Source organism: Odocoileus virginianus, chromosome 3 (assembly GCF_023699985.2).
Source record: "Odocoileus virginianus isolate 20LAN1187 ecotype Illinois chromosome 3, Ovbor_1.2, whole genome shotgun sequence".
Lineage (NCBI taxonomy): Eukaryota > Metazoa > Chordata > Mammalia > Artiodactyla > Cervidae > Odocoileus > Odocoileus virginianus.
The window spans coordinates 16,870,929-16,884,507 of record NC_069676.1 but is presented as its reverse complement, the minus strand read 5'-3'; the positions used below and the strand labels follow the sequence as shown (position 1 = coordinate 16,884,507).

At 58.3% G+C, this 13,579-nt stretch overlaps 1 protein-coding gene across 2 annotated transcripts in view; it reads left to right on the top strand.

The window, feature by feature from the left end:
- The window catches only part of KDM4B (lysine demethylase 4B), a 117,850-nt gene that overhangs the window by 86,109 nt on the left and 18,162 nt on the right, over positions 1–13,579 (top strand). The window contains exons 10-12 of one of the 2 annotated variants that reach the window (XM_070464916.1): positions 4,823–5,019; positions 11,140–11,241; positions 11,603–11,793. In XM_070464916.1, coding sequence (XP_070321017.1) covers positions 4,823–5,019; positions 11,140–11,241; positions 11,603–11,793 — 490 coding nt within the window. The remainder of the gene's footprint in view (positions 1–4,822; positions 5,020–11,139; positions 11,242–11,602; positions 11,794–13,579) is intronic. The other variant, XM_070464917.1, reaches the window with a different exon arrangement.

Below are 13,579 nucleotides of genomic sequence, written 5' to 3'. Positions count from 1 at the left end.
GTGAACACCGGGCCCATGGTAGGTTTCCACATAGACATCTGTCTTCCATTAACTCAGGCTGCTGGATCACGGTACTGAAAACTGGGCAGCTGAACCACAGATATTTATCCCTCACACTTCCTGAGGCTGGGAGCCTGAGATCAGGGTGCCACTGGGGTTGGCTTCCTGGTGGGGACTCCAGTCCTGGTATGTGGACTGCCAGCTTCCTGCTGTGTCCTCACCTGGGGGGTGGCGGTGGCAGTAGTTCTGTTTGTCTAGCCTATTCTTCTTATAAGGACACTGGTTCTATAGTGTTAGGGCCCCAGCCTCTTGACCTCATTTAATCTTCTTCACCTCCTAATTCCTTCTCTGTATGTACAGACATATTGAGGGGGTCAGGGCTTCAGGATACCTTGTAAAAGGGATTCTGTGACTTAAATCAAGGTTTTTCAAACTTTCTGAAAAGGGATGAGATAGTGAATATTTGTGGGTTTGGGGGCCTTCCAGTCTCTTTGTGACTGCTTGGCTCTGTGGTATCAGCATTAATATGACTGTGGCCACAGCCATGTGCCAATAAGACTTTATTTAAAAAAACATGTGGCAGGTCAGATTCCATAATTTGCCCGGCTCTCAACCAACTTAAATGATGTACCTGCTCAATAAAGAGATTTGGAAAGAAAAAAAGCCACAAAATCATTTAATCCCAATTCTCCCATCAAAAGAACTGTGGTTGGGGTTTGACGAAGCCCTTGGCTTTTTCTGAAGATTTTTGGTTGTAACTGGGACTATCCTGTAATTTTGATTGTGCATGCTGTATTTCTTATGACAGCAGACCCCTCCTGAGACCATTTCTGTAGTTGAACTGGTGTTCAGGACTAGTAACCAGCCCCCGCAGGGCTGTCTGCCAGCTCCATACCTGTCCATTCGGTCCACGGCTGTAGAGTGGTGTGGTTAGAGTTGTCCTGAAGTGTGTACACATGGTGTGTGTGTGCACACACACTGTGTTTATGTGCACCTGGCGTGTGCGTTTTTCTCTTTGTGATGCAACAGACAGTCTTTGGATTTCACATCCTTGGGTGTGATCCTTGGGAGGAGGAAGGCCTCATCTCCGGCTGGTCAGAGCTGCGCCCTCACCCTCACTGTTGCCAGCCTTCTGCTCTGCAGGTAGCCGGTGTCTGCTACCAGGGCAGGTGGGGGGGCATCCTGTCCCTGCTACTCTGGTGGAGGGATGTGGGGGCCTGTGTCTCCTCTCTGCTGTCATTTTAAACAGCTCTGTTCCTTCTGCGTCCCGCTGGTTAATTAACTTGACTGGTCAAGGGCTCTCTGAGCTGCGCTTTTGTGGGGCTGTCAGACCCTCTTGATGAGAGGCTGCATCAGAGCCTGTTTTGTTCTGAGTGTTGGGGCACTGCCTCCCTCTGCTTGCAACATGGGGGGAGGCCACAGTTCCAGGCCTAGAATTTTGGGGTGGGGCCCAGTCAGTGGGGCCCAGAGCCCCCTATGGACAGGCCCACCCTGGAGGCCGGCAGGGACACACAGGCAATGCAGCCTGTCTCGCATCCTGGCCTTGGGACCCAGGCCCGACGCAGCGTGTGTCCACCCCAGTCCCTGCCGCTTCCTTTGCTCCTGCGGTCTGCAGATGGCCCCTTTCCCCGAGTGCTGCCTGGTGCAGGAGGCTCCAAAACAGGAGCTCCGCCCTGCGGCTCTGGTGGCAAGTCTTTAAGGAACAGAGGCCCCTGGGGCACACTCAGGCTACAGGGGGCCAGCGGTCCTCCTCCCCTTCCGGCCCATCTCTCCATCAGAACTAACGGGTGGCAGGCACTCCGGGAGAATGCTCTCCGGCTGCTCCCAACTGACAGGGCTGCTGAGCACAGGCACTGGAGGGACAGTAGAAGACGCAGTCAGCTTTAATGGCTCTGGCAGGGCCTCAGGATTGACTGGGAGCCAGATGGCTGCCCTGAGGGTCGTGGCCCGAGCCCCCTTTCCAGGCCAGCCCTGCAGCTCATGGCCCCATCCTTATTCACAGGCCCAAATGAAACAGCACTGTGGGCAATTCCACTGTGCGGGGGTCATAAATCAGGAGACGGGCCCAGGTACGGGCTGTGGGGCAAGGGGGGAGCTCTGGTGTGCTCAGCCCTGCAAGTTCTTTTCGCTGGTCTTAGCAGATTCCTCTGCCAAACTGTGAGCTGAAATAAGGCGATGGGTCTATGGTGTCTGCAACCCTGGGCTCAGCTGCTCTGCCCACGGAGGTGACTGTTGCCCTGTCCTAAACCAGAGGTGTCCCTCCTGCCCCCCAGAACCCGTGGGGCCTTGCCTCCATCCCTCCCACTGCATCTTCCCCAGTGCCTATGCTCTGCGCACCTCCATGCCCACCAGCGACCAGCCCCACCCTGCCTCACCAAGGACCACACGGAGACGTGAGGGCTGCTGCTCCCAGCGCTGACCCTGGCTGGGCTATAGGCCATGGTGACACACCCCAGGTCCACTCCGTCCCCTCCAGGGCCACACAGGTGCTTTTATTAATTACTTAAGGAAAAGCAATTGCATGGCCACTCGATACAAATCCCTCAAGCTGCTGTTGGTGGCCACACCGGCCAGGCCGCAGCCGGCCAGGATCCCAGAACCCGGGCGCCATCTGGACCCCTGCCGCTCTGCAGCCAGATTGTACTGCCAGCCTCTCTCTCGTGCAATTTTTCGTTAAATGAATTGAGTTTGCTGGAAATCGCTGGGTTGTAAGTATTCCCTCCCACTTGGTGTGGTTGGCTTATTGCTGTCCCCATGCTGAGCTCCCAGATCTGGCCTGGGAGCAGGCAGGGTGGGGGAGTAGGGGCTGCAAGAAATGCTGCGTTTGCCCCCCACCTCCCTGCCCAGCATCCTCAGATTTCCGGGTTGTAAATATCTCACTGTTTCTGAACCAGCTTAGGGAGGTTGGGAAGGACTTGTCGGGGTGGTACATAATTGCTGCATTCAATTAAGTCTTTTCCTTCTGCTCCCTTCATTTCTATTGAGAAAGTGGCAGTGACGGAGGTGGCTGTACATGGAGACGGTTGTACACGGAGGCAAGACGCGCATTTAACATGGAAACGCATTCATAACATCCTTTGAAAATTGTATGGGATGAAAAATAAGTGCATATTCAATTCTAAATGCATTCATACATACACACATCCATACACACACTTGCATTTACCTGCAGGGGCATGATCACACACACTCAACCCGGGAAATAAAAATCCTGAGACATTTTTAAAGTGTGGTTTTGGGAATAAGCGTCTCCTATGCCTGTTTATCTGACAGGCGGGCATTGGAGTAGGGCTGCAGAGGCTGTGGTGCAGGTGTCCCCCAGGGACAGCCGCCCCGCGGCCTCCTGGTGCAACTCTTGGGACAGGTATGGCCCCCTAAGGAGGCGAGGACCATGCCCCTTCAGAGGAAGGCAAGCACAGCCCCCCATGTCAAGCCTGCTCTGAGAAAGTGCCTCTGCCTGAAGCTGGCCTTTCCTCTCCAGCAGTGGTCCCCAACCTTTTTGGCACCAGGGACCAGTTTCGTGGAAGATGGAATTTTTACACGGACCTGGGAAGGGGGAGTGGTTTCCATTTTGCCTCCTGGTCACTTCCTGCTGAGCAGCCCAGTTCATAACAAGCTGTGGACCAGTACTGGGTTGGGGATCCCTGCCCTGGAGTCTACACCTGGAGCCGGCAAACCATGGCCTGTGCCACATCTGGCCCTCTGCCTTTTTTGGCAATAGTTTTATTGGCACTCGCCTACCTCCATGTGTTTGTAAGTTGGTCTTGCTGCTTCCCAAGTGACGACAGGGCTAAGTCGTCACAGACCTTGGTAACCCATGGAGCTGGAAGCTTCCACTCTGGTCCTTTCCACTCTCTGTGGGCAGGTCACCAGCCCTGCCCTAAACCAGCGGTCCCCTCTGTTCCTCCTACCATCTTGCCCATGGCCTCGGCCCACAGGTAAGCGGGAGGCCAGGGCTGCCTGGCTTCCTTCCCTTGACTGAAGGCTCGTTGTCCTGAGCCCAGCTTCTGCAGTCCTTGCTGGGCTTCTCCAGCCCCCAGCTCCCTGGGACGTCCACGGTTCCTCCTGCTTGGGGCCTAGTTTCAAGGCGCTTCTGACAGTGCAATACAAGGGAAAGGCTCCCAGAACACATGGTGTGTGTGTGTGTTGGGGTGTTGAGAGTCTACACAGCAGAGGAGGGGGCGGAAGGACCCCATCTCAGCCCAGGAGTCCTCCTCAGCAAGCCTCTCTCTTGCCGCGCCCAGGCACAAGGGGCTCCCCTGGCCAGGCCGGCATTGCGGCGAGTCCTGCCGGCCTGGGGTCCAGTGCCAAGCCTCCCAGACTCTCAGCTTCCTCCCCTGAAGCCGGCAGCAGGGACTCTGGGCCATGTGAGCACCTTCTCCACATCACCTTCACTTCTTTGTTTGCCCCATGGAGATGGATAGCTTTCCCCTCTTCCTTACTCTGTAATCACCGCTGTTAGAGAACATTGCATGGGCGTTTTACCTGGTTGGGGGTACGTGCATCTGACTGGGGGGCAGATTTTGGTTTGAAGTGACTTCAGGTGGCCGAAGCTCAAACCACGTGGCCTCTGGGCTCCTGAGTGAGTCTGGGCACCACAGTGGACCCTATGCAGATGGGGTGTGACTCTGGGGGGTGGGCCAGAGGCACCCACTGGGGGATGCAGCAGCCTCCCCTCTCCCTCCCCATCGGGATGAGAAGACACCCTTTCGTGTCTCATGAGAGAACTTCTTGGGAGGACAGGGTGGGCTCAGCATGCCCTGGGTGGTGTGGGGTCGCAGGCCCGCAGGCTCAGCCATCTCTCTCCTGCTCCCCCACGCAGTGCACGTGCCGGAAGGACATGGTCAAGATCTCCATGGACGTCTTTGTGCGCATTCTGCAGCCGGAGCGCTACGAGCTGTGGAAGCAGGGCAAAGACCTGACGGTGCTGGACCACACGCGGCCCACGGCCCTGAGCAGCCCAGAGCTGAGTACCTGGAGCGCCTCCCGGGCCTCCCTCAAGGCCAAGCTTCTGCGCAGGTGAGCTGCCCAGCCGCCCCGGCTGCTGCTCCTCCAGCCAGGCGGTCCCCCATTCTCCCTCTTCTCATCTCTCCCCCTCTACCATTTCTCCTGCTTCGGAAGCAGAGTGTTTTTTCAGGCTGATTTCTTCCTCCAGCTCTTAGTGCATCACCGCCAGCACTATCTGTGTTGTCGGGGTCTCGGGCTCCCTCTCACTCCTCGTCTTCCCTCCCAGGGCCCCACACACTGTCTGTCTCAGGCTTTTGGTTCACTGTTCTGGGTGCGAGAGCCCCATTTCTGCACTGGGGCTGTGAGACCCTTCTTGACTCTTGAACAAGGACAGGAGCTGAGAGCCTGAGGCCCCCCGCAACCCGGATGGGAGCCTCACTCCTGCCCAGCGTGTCTGTGGCTGCTTGTTCTGGTGCCTCGGGTGATGTGTTCCTTGCATCCTGGTTATGGATGGTGGTTATGGGGGTGGTTACGGTAGTTACAGGGGTGGTTGCACAGACCTGTCCCCTGGACGCTCTCCGCCCTCCATTCCACCTCAGAGGCCTCCTCCTAGCCTTCCTCCCACCCAGTATGCCTGTCCCTGCCCAGCTCCTGCCTGCTGTCAGGTGGGGAAGGAGAGAGCACATGGCCACCCCCTCCTGGCATCTGTGCTTGGCATCTGGCCAGGAGGTTGTGGGTGGCAGAGAAAGACAGCATTGTGCGGCCTTGGAAGTGTCCATCTCCATCGTACTCTTTCTCTGGGGAATATCCCGGTTCTTGGGGCCTGAGCTGCCCATGGACAGAGTTGAAACAGATCCCTTTTTGGTGCTCAGGGAACGGCCACCGGGGCCTCACTGGGCTCGGGGCGTGGTTAGAGCTGGCGGGGCAGCCCAGAGCATCACACGTGTCTGCGTCCAGGCTTCAGGGCCCAGCAGGCTCTCCTGTGACCTCTCGGCTCCATGGAGGTCACCCTGGATTGTAGACGGTCTGTCAACAGTGAGTGTGGTGTATCTCAATAAAACTTTATTTACAGACACTGAAGTGGGAATTTCATACCATTCCCACATGCCACAGAAGGTCATTATCCTTTAACTTTGGAACCACTGAAAAACACGACCACCACTCACAGTTTACGGGTGACACCAAAACAGACAGTGAGCAGATCCGGGCCTCCGCAAGGCTTCCGTCTGTGGCCCTCGGTCACTGCTGGCAGATCCTGTCCCCACTGGCCATGGGTGATGCCTCCCCAGAGCCTGGTCCCTGATGGGTGGGGGCCCGGCCACTTCATTCCTTGGGCAGCGCCTCCTTGGTGGCGCCCCCACACTCTGCCGACACTGGGAGAAATCGTCCTGGCTGGGTGGTCACACCCGCCGGGCAGCTTCTCTCCCCCGGGGCCGGCCTCCGTTCTGTGCTCTCATCCGTGTGTTTCCACCCTCACCCCCTCTCTGAGAGCGTTGCCTCAGCGCTCCCCGCTACTCCTGACAGCCCGCGCAGAGGGGAGGCTCGCTTCTGTCTCTGCCGTTGTCTCTCCCTTTGATTTCCCACTCCGTGTGTTCCTCCCCAAGAGCACTGCCTCAGGGTGGCTCCTCATCTCTCCCGAGAGTGGGAAGTGAGCCTGCTGACTCTTCAGCTGCCGGCTCTCAACCCAATCCAGCACTGCAGGATGCTTGGCTGGTGGTGGCTCAGGCTAACTGGTCAGTGGAGCGACTCAGGGCTCCCTCCAAGGAGGAAAGGGATGTGGGGCTGTGAGAGGAGCCTGCCCAGAGGACGAGGACAAGGCCTCGGGCCAGGCCACGCTGGAACCTTCTGTGTACAGAGGAGGAACCCCGCGCCACCCCCCACCCCCGCCAATGTGTCCCACAGCACAGGGCTCCTTCCCACCTTCTCTCTCTGTGTGCCAGCCTGGGACTGAATGACCAGCTAGGTCGTGTTGCCAAGGACACATTTAGTATGTGAGATAAGGCCGAGTCCCCCACTTTGGGGGGCATTCTCTGAAGAGGCTGACAGATGAAGGGCTCAGGAGTGGAGCCCCAAGCCCCAGCTGGGGGCTGAGGCCCCCGCTAGCAGAGGCCCTGTGAGCTTCCCTGCTGGCCGCGCAGCCGCCCTGCCCTCAACCCACTGTGCCTGGCCTCCAGGGCCACCGGCTCACCGAGCCTCCCTTGTTGGAGAGTTGGTTGGAGGTGCGGGGGGCACCACCCAAATATCCTTGTCTTGGGCCCGATTGGGGGGAGCACAGAGCAGATTGGGGGAGAGAGACAACAGCAGAGATCAGAAGAGAGCCTCCCCTCCACGCGGGCTGTCAGGAGTAGCGGGGAGCGCTGAGACAATGCTCTCAGATTGGGCCAGATTGGGATAAACCTGGGTCTATCCCTAGACCAGGGTCTCCCTCCAGGCCTGCTGACATCCTCTGAGGGGACTGTCCAGGCTCTGGGTGGGGGGTGGAGCAGCATCCTTGGCTCCATCCACTCGATGCCAGGAGCACCCCCCGCCAGTGTGACAACCACACACGTCCCCATTGGGGTGGGCTCCTCACCGGCCATCTGTGGGCCCCCCTGCCCCCCTGTGTACCCTCGCCACCTCCTCTGGGTCACTGCAGTGACTCCCCAGTCCTTGCTCAGATGGCTCATCCAGCACCCCCCGTCCCCCCCGAGGGCCCAGCCTTCCTGCCCCCTCTTCCAATACCATACCCCAGATGTCACCGCAGAGCACAGTCTGGTATTGGCTCCTTTGGGAGAAAACGATGCTCCCCGTGGATTTCCTTCTCATGCCTAAATCTTGTCTAGTGAACTGACCCCACCCTGTGATAAATAGGACCCGTAACCTGTGACCTTGTCCTTGCTGGTGCTCTGCCCAGCTGGTGTCTTGGCTCTAATCCCCTGCCCCCACTCCTGCCTGAGCAGCCCTTCTCCATGTGTGGACAGTCTTTTCCTCTCAGCTCTTGATTATTTCCAACGAGAGCTGCGTTGTCCACATGTTGCCAGAGGTGTGTGTTCCGCCAGCCCCTCATGTGCACCCTGCACAGAGCCTCTGAGCAGCCAGGCTCGGTTGGGGTGGGGGGAGTGCTCATCTCTGAGTACGTGGTCCTCGTCCCTCCCCACCCTCTGCTGCTGCCCCTGGTGGGACCTCCAGCTGCCCCTACAGGAGGCAAGAGCCCGCCAGCCTCCCTTACCCAGCCCTGCAGCTCCTACCCGCCTCCTTTCTACCTGCCATCCTCACTCCCATGGAAACAAGGAGTCAGAGGACATCCCTGCCCCCTCTGCTGCTCCCAGACCCTTGAGGGGCTGGCCTGGTCTCCCGTCCTCCCTGCGCCTGATGCCCTGGCCAGATGGACACCCCTGCGCCTCCAGCTCGCTCCCACCAGCCACCCTGACCCTGCCGTGCTCCTGAGCTCTCCCGCCACCATCACCTCCTGACCTCTCAGAAGGGCCCCCTAAACCTCTGAGGCAACTCAGCGCAAAAGGGTCTCAAACAAAAAGCAGGACCTCACAGAAGAGGCCGACAATGAGCAGAAGAACACTTACCTCTTCTCCGAGAGAGTGGGTGATGACATTTGTGGAAGAACCTGCTGTGTAAAAAGAAGACTTTAGAAGAGATGGCACTTGGGCATTTAAGAGAGAAAAGAGATACAAGAGGTGGGTTGGGAGACGCTTCACAACGTGTGTTAAACAGAAGACACCCAAGCCTCTGGAATGAGTAAAAGGTCAACAGAAGGAACACGGGGCCCAAATGGAATCAAACTTGGCGATTGTGATGCTGCAAGCTAATAGACAGAGGACAGGGGCCTCAAAGGTCAGGAGAGCAGTCATTTCAGCCCAGAAGCATGGACCCAGCCAAATTACCAACCACGTGTGAGAAGGGAGCAAGTCCCAGGTTTGTCCTCCTACCTGAGAAAGCTGCTGGAGGGTGTGCTGCAGCTAAACAAGGGCATCAATCAAGAAAGACATGTGATCAAGGAAACTGGATCCAATCCAAGAGAGTCCAAGGCAGCCTCAGATAAGGGGATGGCCCCGGACTGTCCTTTAGAAGCAAGTGACCCTTGCCTAGGAGGCCACACCAAGAACTTGGAGATAACTAAGAACACTAAGCATCAGGGATAGGAGGCCAGTTACTGACTCCAGGATGAGAAAGCAAAGAATGCAGTGAAGCAGATTTGTTCATGGACGAACTATGTTCATGGGATCAGAAAGACATAATATGGAGGTGGCCCTGGGGATCCTGTTGCAGCCAGACAGTGATTAGGGTGTGTGAGGTGACGTACCTCCTCTAGCCACAAGAAAGTTAGCCCCAGATCCTCCCAGTGTTGTTCCCAGCTTATGTTCTCATGAAACAGACTCTTTGCATGCGATGTGCACTTTGCTGTCCCCTTTGCCTCCACCTTTGTGCCTAGTTTCACTTATCATGGGGAGTCCTTGAACTAGTGAGGCCCAGTAGCTGCTGGGGGAGTTGGTGCTAGGGACAGAGCTCTGAGCCCAGTGGTGTATTTTCTAATTTTGTATATTATATATCTGTGGCTGTGCTGGGTCTTCACTGCTACTCAGGCTTTCTCTAGTTACGACAATCGGGGGCTGCTCTCCAGTTGCAGTACATGGGCTTCTCATTGTGGTTGCTTCTCTTGTGGGGCACGGGCTTTAGGGCACACAGGCTTCAGTGGTTGGGGCGCACAGGCTTAGTTGCCCCAAGCCATGTGAGATCTTCCCGGATCAGGGATTGAACCTGTGTCTCTTGCATTGGCAGGCGAATTCTTTACTGCTGAACCACTGGGGAAGCCCCTCAGTGATGGGTTGGGGGCTGAGGAGAGTCTGGGCTCTCTAAGGACCCTGAAAGTGGGTGGGGCAGGGTCAGAAGTGGCCTCTGGGGCCGGTTCCAGGTGGGGGGAGGGGAAATGCTGGGGGGGAGGGGGGTGCTGCAGGACACAGAGGCCAGGTGAGTTGGCAAGAGGAGGACACCTGGACGTGGTGGCCATTGTAGGGGTTCGTTTGGGCACCCGGCCCTGCAGCGTCCCCAGACCCTGAGAGAAGCCTCCAGGTGACTGTGGGTGAAAAGCCCGCAGCTTCCCGCCTGTCTCTGAGTCAGGGCTTCACCCAGTGTGGGGAGTGTCCCCTGGTGGGCCTGAGTCTCTCATGCTCCCTCCCATCCTGCCCTGCCTGCCTGTCCTCCCGCATCCCTCCCCATCGCCGTGCACCCCTGCACGCCATGCTGTGTGTGATGCCATGCTCTGCCCATGACGCGCCCTCCCTGGAATGCTCCCCACTCCCGCCTGTGGTCATCGGGGCGGTCCATGCTGCCAACATCCAGTAGGGCTTGTCACACGCTGGGCCATGCCTGGGCTCAGGGCACAGAGCAGCTGCCAGCCATGGGTAGGGGCCTGCGGGTCAGTCAGGCAGCGAGCAGCAAAGGACCAGCAGCAGTCAGTGGTTAGCATCAGGGGACAGTTAGAAGGAGGCATTCCGGGAGCCAGCGTCAGGGGCTAGGGCCACTGCAGACGCCCTAGGAGGAGGTGGGGGTTCTGGCCTCCGGAGCCTTTGGGGCCCCGCCTGCCCAGCCCTGGGCCGATGGCTCCTGAGTGAGCGCCTGGTCCTTGTCAGTGGGAGGTCTTGGTGTCTGAGCCTGCCAGGGCCGGCGGGAAGCCCTAGCCTGCAGCCTGGGCTGGCCCACTGTCCCTTCCCCAGGCAGGGCTTTTCCCCGCCCACCCCCCGCCCCAGCTCCTGGGCCAGTCACACACCTCCTGTGGTCTCTAAACTTCTCTGTCCCCTCCCTGGAAGGTTCCGGGAACTGGCAGGGACATCCCCACAGCCCGAGCCCGGCAGAGGTGCCCTGGCCACTAACCTGCAGCCCGCCCCCCCCCTTATCGCTTTCCTTTCTTCTTTTTAACCCTGATTACCCCTGGCTTTCACTCGGAAGCTGCAGCTCAGCCTTACCTGGGACACTCACTTGGGGCCCGAGGACCTCCCTCAATCCCTGGGGGGCAGGGGCAGGGGCTGGGGGCCGGGTGCAGCTTAGACGAGGGGCCGAGGGGTCACTGCAGGCTCTGGGCACAGAGCTCCTGCGGGTGGAGCAGACGCAGGGAAAGCCCGGGCGGGGCCAGGCCCTGCGGTGAGCCATCTGGGGTTAACACGAGTCCTAGAGAAAAACCCCCTGACGTTTACATTCTAGACAAATTAGTCTGAAGGAAAACAGACACTGGAAAAAGACTGAGGAGGAGAGAAAACCCAGTCTAGAGAGGAAGAAAGAGCAGACCCGGAGGCTGGGGCTCTCGTAAGTGCACCGTCTGTCCGTCACGCAGGCATTTTCTACCAGCCGCTGTTTCCACCCGGGTTCACACTCCTGTCTCCCCACGCCCTCCACACAGAGGCTCTTAGAGCCGTCCATCCCTGCATCCCATCGCCAGCTGCCATCGCACCCGCTTGATACTGCCCACCCTCACCATCATCCTCCCCTCCCCCAGGCCTCTCTCCTTTTCCCGCCCCTGCCCCCAGGAGCCAACCCCACCCAGGGCCCCGCTTCCCCTGCCCTCCTGGGGGGTGCTCGTCTTGGCTCTCTCTCTGGGCGGAGCGCACAGCCCGGTGCTTCTCCCTTGCATTATTTCACCTCCCCTCTGATGCATCTCCCTCTCCAGGTCTCACCGGAAACGGAGCCAGCCCAAGAAGCCCAAGCCGGATGACCCCAGGTCTCCTGGAGAAGGGGCAGCCGGGGCAGCCCTCCTGGAGGAGGCAGGAGGCAGCGCGAAAGAGGAGGTGGCGCCGGAGGAGGAGGAGGAGGAGGAAGCCCAGCTGCTGCCTCAGGGCCGGGAGGCCGAGGGCTCAGAAGGTCAGTCCCACTGGCTGCCTGCGCTGCCCCGGCCAGAGGCCCCACGCTTTCACACTCCAATCTGTGTGCCTCATGGGCAGGAACGGTGCTTTCTAAAAATGCACATTCTGGTGAGGGGGCCTCCGGAAAGTCCCTCCCCTCCCAGAAACTGAAGAGGCTATTCTAGTCCGACTGATGGCTGGAACAGAATCCACTGGTCAGCAGCTCAAATTCATGGGCTTTACTCGCTGGTGCTGGAGGCTGGAGCTCTGGGTGCTGGCGTGGCCCAGCCTGGTGAGGGACTGCCTCCTGGTCTCTAAGGTCACTGATGCTTCGCCAGGGCCCCACCTTCATTACTCTCACCTCCCAGCCCCGTGACGCTGAGGCATAGGGCTCAATGTGAACTTGGGGAGACAGACTGAGTCCGTAACAGATATCATCTGGTCAGTCAGGAAAGAGGACGGCCTGCTGCTAGCTGGATGTGCCTGTGGTGGGGCCGCCCTGCTGGTGTTAAACAGAAAAGTGTATCTGGGCGCCGTGGTGGGATGTCTCAGAACTGTGCCCTTTACATGCCCGGGGGCTGTTAGCCATGGATCATTATTCCTTGAGTGTGTGAACGTCCACCAAACCCACATTTTATGTGCTGCTTTTCTTTTCCAAGCTGGTTTCATTTTTCTCATTTTCAGATTCAGCTGCTCACATGTCTGCACGTAGCAGCTGCCCCCCCCCACCCCCCGCCAGGTGTGAAGGAGGGGCTGGGTGAGGCTGGGAGTTGGTGGCAGATCTCCAGGCAGCCCTGTCTCAGACCCCATCACAGGCTGTAGGCTGCTGGGGTTCCACTCAGGCCCTCTGGCTAGTCCTCAGGACTGTGTCTTGCTGCTTATGAGCCCAGCATGGGCGCTGCCCAGCTTGGGGTCAGGCTGTCCTCGGGGTCCTGTGACTGATGTCACAGATGATACGGTGTTCGAGGTGACTGTCCACGAGGCTCTGTGTGTGGCAGGCATGAACCCCGGATGTTCCCACCAGCTGGAAGGGGGTGTGTCCCTGCGAGGGGCCTCGGGAGTTGGAGACGGGAGATCGGAAAGCTTCCTGGGAAGTGACACACTGGTGCGTGTCCCCGGATAGCCTGGCGTGCTGCTCAGCCCGTGGGCATCATCAAACGGCCCGGCTCCACCCAGGAGAGTCTGGACAGCCTGGGGAGGCAGGCAGCCCAGGGGAGGGAAGCGCATGTTGGCACCATCTGGGCGCAGGCGAGATCACCCCATAGAAATAGACCCAGAGCCGCATCACACTTGTTTGCAGAACATGTGATTTTCACAAAGATCCCACTTGTGATAAAAGCAACCAGAGAGTAATGCGGCCTGGAGCAAATCTCCCCAGAAATAAGAGCTTTATGGGGAAAACCAGAGATGTTTTTGAAAGACAAGGAGGAACTGAACACAAATGGGGCTGCACGTGTTAGGGGGATGCCTGGTGGTGAAGGTGGATCCCTAGCTCAAGGATCAAGGATGTTGATTTCACTGCAGCCAGAGGGATGGAGGCCGGAGGAAGAGAGGTCATGAGAGGTCAGGGCTGCAGGACTGGAGGCAAGAGCTGTCCCAGGCTGCAGTGAATACCACCACTCCTCCCCAGGGCCACCAGTCTTCACACGCAGCCTCGTATCTTAACACTTGCACCCATATCCCAGTTACTTAAAGTTCTGAAAACAGGCTGGGCAGACGATGGATGTTTAAGGAGCATCCGAGTCTGCTCGGCTGCCCTGACACAGACCCCGAGTCAGGGCTTCAGGAACCACAGCGCAGTGTCT